General features: G+C 41.9%; 1 protein-coding gene across 1 annotated transcript in view; it reads left to right on the top strand.

Moving 5' to 3' along the window:
• Window positions 1–15,426, top strand: part of LOC123556452 (transcription factor SPT20 homolog) — a 77,175-nt gene extending 61,749 nt beyond the window's left edge. The window contains exons 20-24 of the mRNA XM_053542661.1: window positions 1,460–1,574; window positions 2,070–2,218; window positions 3,409–3,553; window positions 4,771–4,916; window positions 14,661–15,426. Of these exons, the coding sequence (XP_053398636.1) occupies window positions 1,460–1,574; window positions 2,070–2,218; window positions 3,409–3,553; window positions 4,771–4,916; window positions 14,661–14,807 (702 nt within the window). The 3' untranslated portion in view covers window positions 14,808–15,426. The remainder of the gene's footprint in view (window positions 1–1,459; window positions 1,575–2,069; window positions 2,219–3,408; window positions 3,554–4,770; window positions 4,917–14,660) is intronic.
• The last annotated feature ends 2,112 nt before the right edge of the window (window positions 15,427–17,538 follow it).

Raw genomic sequence — 17,538 nt, 5'->3', positions numbered from 1 at the left:
GGTCACAGGGGCCTGAACATTGAAAACCATTTCCGATCAATAACTAGAGAACCACTTGACCCAGAATGTTGAAACTTCATAGGATGATTGGTCATGAAGAGTAGATGGCCCCTATTGATTTTGGGGTCACTCCGTCAAAGGTCAAGGTCACAGGGGCCTGAACATTGAAAACCATTTCCAATCAATAACTAGAGAACCATTTGACCCAGAATGTTGAAACTTCATAGGATGATTGACCATGAAGAGTAGATGACCCCTATTGATTTTGGGGTCACTCCATCAAAGGTCAAGGTCACAGGGGCCTGAACATTGAAAACCATTTCCGATCAATAACTAAAGAACCACTTGACCCAGAATGTTGAAACTTCATAGGATGATTGTACATGCAGAGTAGATGACCCCTAACGATTTTAGGGTCACTCTGTTAAAGGTCAAGGTCACAGGGGCCTGAACATGGAAAACCATTTCCGGTCAGTAACTTGAGAACCTAGACCCAGAATGTTGAAACTTAATAGGATGATTGGTCATCCAGAGTAGATGACCCCTAACAATTTTGGGGTCACTCTGTTAAAGGTCAAGGTCACAGGGGCCTGAACATTGAAAACCATTTCCGGTCAGTAACTTGAGAACCACTTGACCCAGAATGATGAAACTTCATAGGATGATTGGTCATGCAGAGTAGATGACCCCTAACGATTTTAGGGTCACTCTGTTAAAGGTCAAGGTTCAAGGCTTGAACATGGAAAACCATTTCCAATCAATAACTTGAGAACCTCTCGACCCAGAATGTTGAAACTTCATAGGACGATTGTTCATGCAGAGTAAATGACCACTGTTGTTTTTGGGGTCACTCCGTTAAAGTTCAAGGTCACAGAGGCCAGAACATTGATAACCAGTTCCAATTAATAACTTGAGAACCACTTGACCCAGAATGTTGAAACTTCATAGGATGATTGAACATGCAGAGTAGATGACCCCTATTGATTTTGGGGTCAGTCTATTAAAGGTCAAGGTCACAGTGGCCTGTTCATGTAAAATCATTTTTTGGAAATAACTTGAGAACCACTTGACCTACAATGTTGAAACTTAATAGGATGATTGGACATGCAGAGTAGATGACCCCTATTTATTTTGAGGTCACTTGATCAAAGGTCAAGGTCACAGGAGCCTGAACAGTGACTTGAGAACCACTAGGCCAAAAGTGTTGAAATTTAGCAGGATGACTGGACATGCCAAGTAGATGATCCCTATTGCAGCCAACCATCATTGTCTCTTTGACTTTCGCTCCTGACCCCTATTGACTTCTTGCCTATAGGACTTTGCATTGGGGGAGACATGCGCTTTTTTACAAAAGCATTTTCTAGTTTAAATTGTAAACACTAATTTACAATTTAAATGAAATGATAATGATAAATTAGCTTAGTACAGATGAGTAATGTTGTTTATGATGTGTTTACAGAGTGGTGTGACAACAGTAATGTCGGTAAATCCAGGTCAGTCTTCTGTTGTTTCCATGGTAACACAGTCTACAGCACAGCCACATTCTGTGGCTACAACATCACATATTGTCACAGGTATTTTATTAACACATATAAAACACTATGGTCATTTTTATTGCTTTAAAAGTATATTCAGTGTGTATACTTGAGGCTGTAAGAGCACTTCCTGTATTGTCGTTTGGTTTGTTTCTGTTCAATGAATGTACAACTGAGGTTGTAAAGTCCATTATCATAGCCTAGAAAGTTTCATTTTGTGAGTGATATAACTGGGCAACCTTTGATAAAATTCGTCTTTGTCTTCTACATCTAACATTTTTTCCTTGTACCAATACTGGTAAAGTCTGTAACTTTTTGTAGAATATATTTGTTTCAAATTTTTATTCATGTTGAAAGAAAATCATTCCCTATAAAATCCATGTTTTCTCTACCATCTATAAAACATGTAATCGTTGTGAAAATTTTGGAGAAACTCTGTGGTTTTGGAAGTTAAAATTACATTTAAAAAACTTTACTTCGTAGATATGTGTCTGATATAAGTATTGCATGTGCATTTCTTTGTGTTTCCTCTAGGTGTCATAACACAGCCAAGTAATGTGATACCAGGTACCAGTATGTTGTCAGTACCAATTAACCTGGCTGGTACACCACTGGTACCAGCTGGTCTCAAACCTGCCAGTCAGACAATAAGAAGTTCCTCTTCAATACCACTACAATTACAGGTGAATACATTTATTATTATAAAGTTACCATAACTTATGTGTCCCCCAAACTTTTTGGGAGGGTGGGGGCACTTAGATTTTCCGTCGTCTGTATGTCTGTCTATCTACCATGATTGACCAAATTATTGTCCTAAAGTCAAAGATGGCCAAGCCCCTGTATGTAACATGTAAAGAAACTTTGAAAATCTTCTTCTCTGAATCAGTAATAGCTAAGGCTTGATTTTTGGCAGATGATATCAGAATTGTACCGTCTAACATTTGCCCTAGGCTAACATAGAAGCAACCTATCAATACTTGTACCATTACATTATACAAACACACTTAAAGCCTTATACACAGGTGAGTGCTATAGGGTCAATGACCCTCTTGTTTTGATGAAATTATCCTGAAGCTCTGTGTTACAGAAAAACCATTTATGTGACAATTATGCTGAATTTTGATTAACTGATGAAATTAAGTGATATTTACAAGACAGAATGTTGAAATTCAGGTATGTCTAGATAAAACCTGTTGCAGTCCATAGTGCTTTGTTTTAACTTTATAAATGTTCTCAAAAATTATGATAAAAAAAAAATTGATTGAGCATACTGATGATCGAATGATTCCCTCTTAGGATTATTTAAACCATGACCCATGGGTCAGACTTAGCACTGCTGTGAGTTTTTTGCAGTTGAACATAAGGAATTTTTTATTTAAAGTCTTACAGCTTCCTTTGAACAACTTCTTGTTATGAACAGCTTAAGGGATGTTCACCAAAATTGACTAAAACATCCCTGTTACCAAGGCTAAAAATAGAAGAAGATTTTTTAGAATAATTTCTCCTTACGAACAGCTTGATGGATGATTGCCAAACTTTTTTTAATCCTTCCAGAGTTTGCAAATGGTTCATGTCTGCTACACGTTAAAGCAGCCAGGATTTAAGAAAGAAAATACTTCTTCTTACTTGGATCCTCTTTGACAGATGTTCCGTAGATTTACTCAGAAGCATTCTTGAGTGAACATTTTTCAGTGTTAATTAGTTGGTTCCAGGTAACCTATATCTACAGATGTGTACATAACATTTATATTGGTGTTTAACTAAAAGGCAGTCAAATTCCCCTTGCAGTCAGTCTTGCACCAACTTCGGCCTATTATTTAATAGTTCAGTCAATGCATTTATTAATAGGCACTTTTTTATTCACTCCTTTCAGTTTGGTCAGCAGGGCATACAGTTTGTGAACTTGCAACAACAGGCACGGCCACAGATGAAGGCAGGTTCAAGTCTACAACAAAACCAGACCCTAACACAAGTGGGGGTTAAACCTTCAACTTCCATACAGGGTCCTCTTACTACAGGTAAGTTTCTCAGATGGGGGTGAAATCCTCAGCCGTCATACAGGGATCTCATGATACTAAGGTTAAACCCTCCTCTTCAATACAGGGACCTGTCACTAAAGCTAAGATCCTCAGGTGAAACACTCAACTTCCATACAAGGACCTATCACTACAGGTAAGATCCTCAGATGGGGTTAAATCCTAAACTTTCATACAGGGATCTCGTAATACAGGTAAGATCCTAAGGTGAAACCCTCATCTTTTGTACAGTGACCTGTCACTACAGGTAAGATCCTCAGGTGGAACACTCAACTTCCTTACAGGGACCTGTCACTACAAGTAAGATCCTCAGGTGGAACACTCAATTTCCTTACAGGGACCTATACTACAGGTAAGATCCTCAGGTGGAACACTCAACTTCCTTACAGGGACCTACCACTACAGGTAAGATCCTCAGGTGGAACACTCAACTTCCTTACAGGGACCTAACACTACAGGTAAGATCCTCAGGTGGAACACTCAACTTCCTTACAGGGACCTGTCACTACAGGTAAGATCCTCAGGTGGAACACTCAACTTCCTTACAGGGACCTGTCACTACAGGTAAGATCCTCAGGTGGAAAACTCAACTTCCTTACAGGGACCTATCACTGCAGGTAAGATCCTCAGGTGGAACACTCAACTTCCTTACAGTGATCTGTCACTACAGGTAAGATCCTCAGGTGGAACACTCAACTTCTTACAGGGACCTATCACTACATTCCTTACAGGGACCTATCACTACAGGTAAGAACCTTAGGTGGAACACTCAATTTCCTTACAAGGACCTATCACTACATTCCTTACAGGGACCTACCACTACAGGTAAGATCCTCATGTGGAACACTCAACTTCCTTACAGGGACCTATCACTACAGGGAAGATCTTAAAGCAGGGGATAAAACATATTTGAAAATTAACTGAATTATCTTTTAAATCATACTTCAGATTTATTGTGTATATGTTCAGGCTTTATAATGTGAGTTCTTTGTTATTTTGATAGCTTAAAATGCGAAGAGTTTGAACGTTGCTATTTTAAATAGAATGATTAGAATATATGTAATTATGAATACCACATTCCCACAATCTGTTAACTGATTTGACCATGGAAATCTTATGAAGTTCTGCCTTATTTACAGGAAATGTACTTCTGAATTGTCAGCACATAGTATATCTAACTTTGAGATTTAAAATTTCAGCAATATTACCCACTCACGGTCCTGGGCAGCATGTGTTGTCCCAGATCCCTGTGGGTAAGAGTGGTGGCCCAGCAGGTGGTATTACAACAACATTAACCCATCAGCAGTTGGTACAACTACAGCCTCAGTTCCAGGCACAGTTACAGGTAAAGTAAAACATTTCATAATAAAGCTTTGTGTTCTGACATCACATTGTGGAGGCATATGACATTGTGTCCTATGGACACATTTCTAAAAGACAAACATGTAATTTACTAAATATGACTTTGAATAATATTTATGTATCTGGTATTATTTGACTGGCATCACAATAGTATAAACAATTTATCAGGGAACTATGTTTAAGGTTTCTACAACTTACTTCAGAGGTTTCTTGTTGAAGTGTCAGTTGAGTTTAGCTAGCATGAAATCTCCACAGTAAGGCTTTTGTCTACTTCTCAGTCTTGAACAGCACTGGGGTCACTAACATAGCACTACTGGGGTCACTAACATAGCACTACTGGTGGTCACTACCTGAAGCAGCACTGGAATCACTACAAAAGCACTACTAGGGTCACTACAATAGCACTACTTGGGTCACTACAAAAGCACTACTTGGGTCATTAAATAGCACTACTTGGGTCACAACAATGGCACTACAGGGGGTCACTGCAAAAGCACTATTTGGGTCACTACAAAAGCACAACTTGGGTCACTACAGTAGCACTACTTGGTCACTACAATAGCACTACTGGGTCACTACCTGAAGCGCACTGAATCACTACAAAAGCACTACTTGGTTCACTACAATAGCACTACTGGGGTCACTACCTGAAGCAGCACTGGAATCACTACAAAAGCACTACTTGGGTCACTACAATAGCACTACTGGGGGTCACTACCTGAAGCAGCACTGGAATCACTACAAAAGCACTACTTGGGTCACTACAAAAGCACTACTAGGGTCACTACCTGAAGCACACTGGAATCACTACAAAAGCACTACTAGGTCACTACAAAAAGTACTACTTGGTAACTACAAAAGCACTACTTGGTCACGACATAGCACTACTTGGGTCACTACAATGGCACTACAGGGGGTCACTGCAAAAGCACTATTTGGGTCACTACAAAAGCACAACTTGGGTCACTACAAAAGCACTACTAGGGTCAGTACAAAAGCACTACTTGGGTCAGTACAAAAGCACTACTTGGGTTACTACAAAAGCACTACTAGGGTCACTACAAAAGCACTATTTGGGTGACTACAAAAGCACTACTAGGGTCACTACAAAAGCACTACTTGGTCATACAGTAGCACTACTGGGGTCACTACTAGAAGTAGCACGGAATCACTACGAAAGCACTACTAGGTCACTACAAAAGCTACTTGGGTCACTACAATAGCACTACTGGGTCACTACCTGAAGCAGCACTGAAATCACTACAAAAGCACTACTTGGTCACTACAAAAGCACTATTGGTCACTACAATAGCACTACTGAGGTCACAACCTGAAGCAGCACTGGAATCACTACAAAAGCATACTGGTCACTACAAAAGCGCTACTTGGGTCACTACAATAGCACTACTGGGGTCACTACCTGAAGCAGCACTGGAATCACTACAAAAGCACTACTAGGGTCACTACAAAAGCACTAGTAGGGTCACTACAGTAGCACTACTGAGGTCACTACCTGAAGCAGCACTGGAATCACTACAAAAGCACTAATAGGTCAACAACAAAAGCGCTACTTGGGTCACTACAATAGCACTACTGGGGTCATACCTGAAGCACACTGAATCACTACAAAAGCACTACTAGGGTCACTCACAAAGCACTAGTTGGGTCACTACAAAGCACTACTGAGGTCACTACCTGAAGCAGCACTGGAATCACTACAAAGCACTACTTGGGTCACTACAATAGCACTACTGAGTCACTACCTGAAGCACACTGGAATCACTACAAAAGCACGACTTTGGGTCACTACAATAGCACTACTGAGGTCACTACCTGAAGCAGCACTGGAATCACTACAAAGCGCTACTTGGTCACTACAATATGCACTTCTGAGGTCACGTGCCTGAAGCAGCACTGGAATCACTACAAAGCACTACTTGGGTCACTACAAAAGCGCTACTTGGCTCACTACAATAGCACTACTGGGTCACTACCTGAAGCAGCACTGAATCACTACAAAAGCACTACTAGGTCACTACAAAAGCGCTACTTGGTCACTACAATAGCACACTGGGGTCACTACCTGAACAGCACTGAATCACTACAAAAGCACTAGTTGGGTCACTACAATAGCACTACGAGGTCACTACCTGAAGCAGCACTGGAATCACTACTAGGGTCCTACAAAAGCACTACTTGGGTCACTACAAAATCACTACTAGGTCACTACAAAAGCACTACTTGGCACTACAAAATCACTACTGGTCACTAACAAAAGTACTACTGGGCCACTCATGAAGAAGCACTACAATAGCACAAGGGTCACAACCTGAAAAAGCATTTTGTCCTACAATAGCACTACTGGGGTCACTACAAAATCACTACTACGGTCACTACAAAAGCACTACTTGGTCACTACAATAGCACAACTGGGTCACTACCTGAAGCAGCACTGGAATCACTACAAAAGCGCTACTTGGGTCACTACAATAGCACTACTGGGTCACTACCTGAAGCAGCACTGGAATCACTACAAAAGCACTACTAGGTCAACTACAAAAGCACTACTTGGGTCACTACAAAAGCACTACTTGGGTCACTACAATAGCACTACTGGGGTCACTACCTGAAGCAGCACTGGAATCACTACAAAAGCACTACATGGGTCCTACAAAAGTGCTACTTGGTCACTACAATAGCACTACTGGGTCACTACCTGAAGCAGCACTGTAATCACTACAAAAGCACTACTAGGGTCACTACAAAAGCGCTACTTGGGTCACTACAATAGCACGTACTGGGTCACTACCTGAAGCACACTGGAATCACTACAAAAGCACTACTAGGGTCACTACAAAAGCACTACTTGGTCACTACAAAAGCAACTACTTGGGTCACTACAATAGCACTGGACTGGGGTCACTACCTGAAGCAGCACTGGAATCACTACAAAAGCACTACTTGGTCACTACAAAAGCGCTACTTGGGTCACTACAATAGCACTACTGGGGTCACTACCTGAGCAGCACTGGAATCACTACAAAAGCACTACTAGGGTCACTACAAAGCGCTACTTGGGTCACTACAATAGCACGACTGGGGTCACTACCTGAAGCAGCACTGGAATCACTACAAAAGCACTACTTGGTCACTACAAAGCACTACTGAGGTCACTACCTGAAGCAGCACTGGAATCACTACAAAGCACATTTTTGGGGTCACTACAATAGCACTACTGAGGTCACTACCTGAAGCAGCACTGGAATCACTACATAATCACTACTAGGGTCACTACAAAAAGCACTACTTGGGTCACTACAAAAGCACTACTAGGTTCACTACAAAAGCACTACTTGGGTCACTACAAAATCACTACTTGGGTCACTACGAAAGTACTACCTGGGCCACTACATGAAGAAGCACTACAATAGCACTAAGGGGTCACAACCTGAAAAAGCACTTTGTCACTACAATAGCACTACTGGGGTCACTACAAAATCACTACTAGGGTCATTACAAAAGCACTACTTGGATCACTACAATAGCACTACTGGGGTGACTACCTGAAGCAGCACTGGAATTACTACAAAAGCACTACTTGGGTCACTACAAAAGCACTAGTTGGGTCACTACAATAGCACTACTGAGGTCACTATCTGAAGCAGCACTGGAAATCACTACACAAGCCTACTTGGGTCACTACAAAAGCGCTACTTGGGTCACTACAATAGCACTACTGGGGTCACTACCTGAAGCAGCACTGGAATCACTACAAAAGCACGACTAGGGTCACTAAAAAAAGCGCTACTTGGGTCACTACAATAGCACTACTGGGGTCACTACCTGAAGCAGCACTGGAATCACTACAAAAGCACGACTAGGGTCACTACAAAAGTGCTACTTGGGTCACTACAATAGCACTACTGGGGTCACTACCTGTAGCAGCACTGGAATCAATACAAAAGCACTACTTGGGTCACTACAAAAGCACTAGTTGGGTCACTACAATAGCACTACTGAGGTCACTACCTGAAGCAGCACTGGAATCACTACAAAAGCACTACTTGGGTCACTACAAAAGCGCTACTTGGGTCACTACAATAGCACTACTGGGGTCACTACCTGAAGCAGCACTGGAATCACTACAAAAGCACTACTAGGGTCACTACAAAAGCAGTAGTAGGGTCACTACAGTAGCACTACTGAGGTCACTACCTGAAGCAGCACTGGAATCACTACAAAAGCACTACTAGGGTCACTACAAAAGCCCTACTTGGGTCACTACAATAGCACTACTGGGGGTCACTACCTGAAGCAGCACTGGAATCACTACAAAAGCACTACTAGGGTCACTACAAAAGCACTAGTTGGGTCACTGCAATAGCACTACTGAGGTCACTACCTGAAGCAGCACTGGAATCACTACAAAAGCACTACTTGGGTCACTACAATAGCACTACTGAGGTCACTACCTGAAGCAGCACTGGAATCACTACAAAAGCACGACTTGGGTCACTACAATAGCACTACTGAGGTCACTACCTGAAGCAGCACTAGAATCACTACAAAAGCGCTACTTGGGTCACTACAATAGCACTTCTGAGGTCACTACCTGAAGCAGCACTGGAATCACTACAAAAGCACTACTTGGGTCACTACAAAAGCGCTACTTGGGTCACTACAATAGCACTACTGGGGTCACTACCTGAAGCAGCACTGGAATCACTACAAAAGCACTACGAGGGTCACTACAAAAGCGCTACTTGGGTCACTATAATAGCACTACTGGGGTCACTACCTGAAGCAGCACTGGAATCACTACAAAAGCACTAGTTGGGTCACTACAATAGCACTACTGAGGTCACTACCTGAAGCAGCACTGGAATCACTACAAAATCACTACTAGGGTCACTACAAAAGCACTACTTGGGTCACTACAAAATCACTACTAGGGTCACTACAAAAGCACTACTTGGGTCACTACAAAAGTACTACATGGGCCACTACATGAAGAAGCACTACAATAGCACTAAGGGGTCACAACCTGAAAAAGCACTTTGTCACTACAATAGCACTACTGGGGTCACTACAAAATCACTACTACGGTCACTACAAAAGCACTACTTGGGTCACTACAATAGCACTACTGGGGTCACTACCTGAAGCAGCATTGGAATCACTACAAAAGCGCTACTTGGGTCACTACAATAGCACTACTGGGGTCACTACCTGAAGCAGCACTGGAATCACTACAAAAGCACTACTAGGGTCACTACAAAAGCACTACTTTGGTCACTACAATAGCACTACTGGGGGTCACTACCTGAAGCAGCACTGGAATCACTACAAAAGCACTACTTGGGTCACTACAAAAGTGCTACTTGGGTCACTACAATAGCACTACTGGGGTGACTACCTGAAGCAGCACTGGAATCACTACAAAAGCACTACTAGGGTCACTACAAAAGCGCTACTTGGGTCACTACAATAGCACTACTGGGGTCACTACCTGAAGCAGCACTGGAATCACTACAAAAGCACTACTTGGGTCACTACAAAAGCACTACTGAGGTCACTACCTGAAGCAGCACTGGAATCACTACAAAAACGCTAGTTGGGTCACTACAATAGCACTACTGAGGTCACTACCTGAAGCAGCACTGGAATCACTACAAAATCACTAGTTGGGTCACTACAATAGCACTACTGAGGTCACTACCTGAAGCAGCACTGGAATCACTACTAGGGTCACTACAAAAGCACTACTTGGGTCACTTCAAAATCACTACTAGGGTCACTACAAAAGCACTACTTGGGTCACTACAAAATCACTACTTGGGTCACTACAAAAGTACTACATGGGCCACTACATGAAGAAGCACTACAATAGCACTAAGGGGTCACAACCTGAAAAAGCACTTTGTCACTACAATAGCACTACTGGGGTCACTACAAAATCACTACTACGGTCACTACAAAAGCACTACTTGGGTCACTACAATAGCACTACTGGGGTCACTACCTGAAGCAGCATTGGAATCACTACAAAAGCGCTACTGGGTCACTACAATAGCACTACTGGGGTCACTACCTGAAGCATGCACTGGAATCACTACAAAGCACTACGTAGGGTCACTACAAAGCACTACTTGGTCACTACAAAAGCACTACTTGGGTCACTACAATAGCACTACTGGGGGTCACTACCTGAAGCAGCACTGGAATCACTACAAAAGCACTACTTGGGTCACTACAAAAGCGCTACTTGGGTCACTACAATAGCACTACTGGGGTCACTACCTGAAGCAGCACTGGAATCACTACAAAAGCACTACTAGGGTCACTACAAAAGCGCTACTTGGGTCACTACAATAGCACTACTGGGGTCACTACCTGAAGCAGCACTGGAATCACTACAAAAGCACTACTTGGGTCACTACAAAAGCACTACTGAGGTCACTACCTGAAGCAGCACTGGAATCACTACATAATCACTACTAGGGTCACTACAAAAGCACTACTTGGGTCACTACAAAATCACTACTAGGGTCACTACAAAAGCACTACTTGGGTCACTACAAAATCACTACTTGGGTCACTACGAAAGTACTACCTGGGCCACTACATGAAGAAGCACTACAATAGCACTAAGGGGTCACAACCTGAAAAAGCACTTTGTCACTACAATAGCACTACTGGGGTCACTACAAAATCACTACTAGGGTCTCTACAAAAGCACTACTTGGATCACTACAAAAGCACTACTGAGGTCACTACCTGAAGCAGCACTGGAATCACTACAAAAACACTAGTTGGGTCACTACAATAGCACTACTGAGGTCACTACCTGAAGCAGCACTGGAATCACTACAAAATCACTAGTTGGGTCACTACAATAGCACTACTGAGGTCACTACCTGAAGCAGCACTGGAATCACTACTAGGGTCACTACAAAAGCACTACTTGGGTCACTACAAAATCACTACTAGGGTCACTACAAAAGCACTACTTGGGTCACTACAAAATCACTACTTGGGTCACTACATGAAGAAGCACTACAATAGCACTAAGGGGTCACAACCTGAAAAAGCACTTTGTCACTACAATAGCACTACTGGGGTCACTACAAAATCACTACTACGGTCACTACAAAAGCACTACTTGGGTCACTACAATAGCACTACTGGGGTCACTACCTGAAGCAGCATTGGAATCACTACAAAAGCGCTACTTGGGTCACTACAATAGCACTACTGGGGTCACTACCTGAAGCAGCACTGGAATCACTACAAAAGCACTACTAGGGTCACTACAAAAGCACTACTTGGGTCACTACAAAAGCACTACTTGGGTCACTACAATAGCACTACTGGGGGTCACTACCTGAAGCAGCACTGGAATCACTACAAAAGCACTACTTGGGTCACTACAAAAGCGCTACTTGGGTCACTACAATAGCACTACTGGGGTCACTACCTGAAGCAGCACTGGAATCACTACAAAAGCACTACTAGGGTCACTACAAAAGCGCTACTTGGGTCACTACAATAGCACTACTGGGGTCACTACCTGAAGCAGCACTGGAATCACTACAAAAGCACTACTTGGGTCACTACAAAAGCACTACTGAGGTCACTACCTGAAGCAGCACTGGAATCACTACAAAAGCACTAGTTGGGTCACTACAATAGCACTACTGAGGTCACTACCTGAAGCAGCACTGGAATCACTACATAATCACTACTAGGGTCACTACAAAAGCACTACTTGGGTCACTACAAAATCACTACTAGGGTCACTACAAAAGCACTACTTGGGTCACTACAAAATCACTACTTGGGTCACTACGAAAGTACTACCTGGGCCACTACATGAAGAAGCACTACAATAGCACTAAGGGGTCACAACCTGAAAAAGCACTTTGTCACTACAATAGCACTACTGGGGTCACTACAAAATCACTACTAGGGTCTCTACAAAAGCACTACTTGGATCACTACAAAAGCACTACTGGGGTCACTACCTGAAGCAGCACTGGAATCACTACAAAAGCACTACTTGGGTCACTACAAAAGCACTAGTTGGGTCACTACAATAGCACTACTGAGGTCACTACCTGAAGCAGCACTGGAATCACTACACAAGCACTACTTGGGTCACTACAAAAGCGCTACTTGGGTCACTACAATAGCACTACTGGGGTCACTACCTGAAGCAGCATTGGAATCACTACAAAAGCACGACTAGGGTCACTAAAAAAAGCGCTACTTGGGTCACTACAATAGCACTTCTGGGGTCACTACCTGAAGCAGCACTGGAATCACTACAAAAGCACGACTAGGGTCACTACAAAAGTGCTACTTGGGTCACTACAATAGCACTACTGGGGTCACTACCTGTAGCAGCACTGGAATCACTACAAAAGCACTACTTGGGTCACTACAAAAGCACTAGTTGGGTCACTACAATAGCACTACTGAGGTCACTACCTGAAGCAGCACTGGAATCACTACAAAATCACTACTAGGGTCACTACAAAAGCACTACTTGGGTCACTACAAAATTACTACTTGGGTCACTACAAAAGTACTACCTGGGCCACTACATGAAGAAGCACTACAATAGCACTAAGGGGTCACAACCTGAAAAAGCACTTTGTCACTAGAATAGCACTACTGGGGTCACTAACATAGCACTACTGGGGTCACTAACATAGCACTACTGGGGTCACTAACATAGCACCACTTGGGTTATTACAATAGCACTACTGAGTTCACTACCTGAAACAGCACTGGAATCACTACAAAAGCACTACTTGGGCCACTACCTGAAGAAGTACTACAATAGCACTATGGGGTCACAACCTGAAAAAGCACTGTCACGACAATAGCACTACTAGGGTACCTACCTGAAACAGCACTGAGGTTACTAACATAGCACTACTGGGGTCACTAACATAGCACTGCTGGGGTTACTACCTGAAGCAGCACTGGGGTCACTTCAATACCACTACTGGGGTCACTTCAATAACACTACTGGGGTCATTACCTGAAGCAGCACTGAAATCACTACAACAGCACTGCTGCGGTCACTACAATAGCACTGTGGTCACTAACATAGCACTACTTGGGTCACTAACATGACACTACTTGGGTCACTACCTGATGCAGCACTACTTGGGTCACTTACTTGAACTCCAATGGAGTTACAACCTGGAACACTGTTTGGGCCACTATCTGGAACACCACTGGAGTCACTATTTGAAGCAGCACTGGGGTCACTAAGATAGCTTTACTTTGGTCACTACTTTGAACACCAGTGGAGTTACTACCTGGAACACCACTATCTGGAACACCACTGGGTTCACTACCTCTCATCCCATATGGCATCAGTGTTGGAGGTTATAAAACTAAATATAGAGACCAGTCTCAGATCGTAAGCCATGTATTGGTCGCTACAGAGCCCAGGTTTTGACGAATGGCAAGATTTGTTTTAGGACTGGCCTCAAAACTTACTTTTATAACTTTTAGAATAGACATTACTGGCTTTTCCAGGTGGTGGGCATAAGAGTTATTCATTATTTTAAAATAAATAAGCCGTTAAGCTTTTTCAGGAATTGAACATGAAAGATACTCATGATAATATATGTATGTTATTCAACTGAATGAAACAAATATGCACTGCAATACAGACATATTTACCATGCTATTTATTATCTCTTCTCAGGCATTCAAGAATCCCAGTCAGGCACCCCAGCAACAGCTGCAGTTTCACCAGATACTGAAACAACCGGCAGTACCAACACAACCGAACATTACATTTGGTGGCAAACCTAAAAACAAGAAACGAACTACTCCTACCCCACCAAAATAACATATATTAAACAATGGTTCTAGTTCGCATTGAGCTGAGTGGTCTAGTGATACAAAGATGATCAGATTTCTGAATTTTAAACCAATCTATTTCTCTGTAGGCCTGAAAAAAATCTGAGTGAAATTTTTTTGTTATAACAATGATTTGATAACATTGTCTGCATGGACATACAAAATAATAGAAAACTGGAGAGGCATTAATTTCCAGTGAAATGGATGTTTTGTATATTAGCAACAATGTCCTGTGACTAGAATAGAGAAGCTTTCAGGCTTTTACTTCGATGTGACATTTAGGTTATTTATCATTTTTTCATGTCCGTCACAAGTAACTGTTTAAATCTGGAGTTAAAATGGATTTAAAGTAGATTTATAAGAAACAATGGATAATTAAAGGAAGATGTGGGCATTCATTTCTCAGATAATCTGAGTGTTTTGCCTTATATATAGATAAGCAGATTTTGCACAGCAATATGAGAACGTGAATAAAGAACACGTTCTCATTTTAATAAAATTGTTAGTAGGTATTTTTTGATTCTTGTATAAAGCTATATTTTAGCATACTGTTATATGTTACTGTGATAAAGAATTGTAAATAAAGTATTGGTATGTCTAAGTTGTTACGTATGACTTTTTATAATTGTACAGTTTTGCTATTCTGTATTGTTTCATTCAGGTTTAGCTCAAATGCTTCTGTTGAGCTTTTAAGATCATTGGATGTTTGTCTGTCTGATAAAACATCTTTGCCTAAACCAGCCTACAGCGACCGAAAGGAAAAACTCGGGGAACTGCTGACATTTCAAAATAATTTCACAGAAATATTCTTTAGATGACTTTCAACCATACTCCTTTGAGTTACTTTGACTGTCAACCGTGACCTTCAGTGAGAACTTTGAAAAAGATCAACTAAGACGGTGAGTCTTTAGAAACTGTCTCAAAATGTAAATAGCTACATACTTGTATGAAGTAATACCTGCATATTTTATATCAAACCTTTTATGGTCAAAACTTGTTTCAACAACTTAAAGTATGAACTCGGATAGCAAATATTCAAGTTACCATAACATTTATTCTCCTGAAAACGTATTCTAAGTTACCAATGGAAAAGCAAAAAAAAAATAAATAAATAAAAAAATAAATAAATAAATTAGAAAATAATTATAAATTTCATTCTCAAAATTCTGACAAGTAATATAAAAGACCCATATCTCATTATGCTCTCATAAGCAGCACTGATTGAAGTTTGGTTGGAAAACTACTGGGGAGGTGCCATTGTCTGCACTGTGCTGTAAAAAGTTAATGACATTGGTTTATTTCAGTTACTAGATTGGGTTCATTTAGTTTTTCAAATAGTAGAGAGGAGACCAGCAACATTTACCATGCACTCTGGACATTTTTCGAAAGTTACGAAAGTTTTTGGCAAGACCAACTCTTTCAAAATGAACAAGGCAGTCTGAAAGACAGCTAAATCCCCCGCCACTGCTATGGATAGTGAAAGGGTAAAACCTTTGATTTTAGCTGTGACCTTGACCTTGAACTGACATGGCTGATGACCTTGACCTTGAACTGACATGGCTGACTCATGAATTCTGCACAACGTCTTGATGAGGTGATCATTTGACCAAAGTTTAATGAAAATCCTTCAAGGGGTTTAGGAGATACAGAGCTGAAACCTTTGACCTTCAGTTGTGACCTTGACCTTGAGTTGACATGGCTGACTCATGAGTTCTTGATGAGGTGATCATTTGACCCAAATTTGATGAAAATCCTTCGAGGGGTTAAGGAGTGGACACCAAATGGAAGGCTCAAACCTTCGACCCTTAGTTGTGACCGTGACCTTGAGCTGGCATGGTTGACTCATAATTTCTACACATCGGTCTGATGAGGTAATCATTTGACCCAAGTTTTATAAAATTCCTTCAAGGGGTTTAGGAGATATAGAGCGGACACGAAATGGAAGCCTCAAACCTTTGACCTTCAGTTGTGACCTTGACCTTGAGCCGACATGGCTGACTCATAAGTTCTGCACATCGCCTTGATGAGGTGATTGTTTGACCCAAGTTTGATGAAAATCCTTCAAGGGGTTTAGGAGATATAGAGCGAACACAAAATGGAAGGTTCAAACCTTTGACCCTAAGTTGTGACCGTGACCTTGAGCCGGCATGACTGACTCAAGGTTCTGCACATCGTTCTGATGAGGTGATCATTTGACCCAAGTTTTATAAAATTCCTTCAAGGGGTTTAAGAGATATAGAGCGGACACAAAATGGAAGGCTCAAACCTTTGACCTTGAGTTGTGACCTTGACCTTGAGCCGGCATGGCTGACTCATGGGTTCTGCACATCGTCTTGATGAGGTGATCATTTGACCCAAGTTTTATAAAATTCCTTCAAGGGGTTTAGGAGATATAGAGCGGACACAAAATGGCGGGCTCAAACCTTTGGCCTTGAGTTGTGACCTTGACCTTGAACCGACAAGGCTGACTCATGGGTTCTGCACATCGTCTTGATGAGGTGATCATTTGACCCAAGTTTCATGAAAATCCTTCAAGGGGTTTAGGAGATAAGGACCGGACACGGTTTTGTTACGGACGGAAGGACGGACGTTCTAACGAAACGGTCTTTATGTGACTCCCCCATTGTTCTCTCTATTGTTCTAACAGTCACATAAAAAGAAAAATAGTCACATAAACAGAACGGAACGAATGACATCAAAGAGAAAGTACCGTTATGCAG

Source organism: Mercenaria mercenaria, chromosome 5 (genome assembly GCF_021730395.1).
Source record: "Mercenaria mercenaria strain notata chromosome 5, MADL_Memer_1, whole genome shotgun sequence".
Lineage (NCBI taxonomy): Eukaryota > Metazoa > Mollusca > Bivalvia > Venerida > Veneridae > Mercenaria > Mercenaria mercenaria.
The sequence above is the reverse complement of the archived record's forward strand: the minus strand, read 5'-3'. Positions and strand labels throughout refer to the sequence as shown.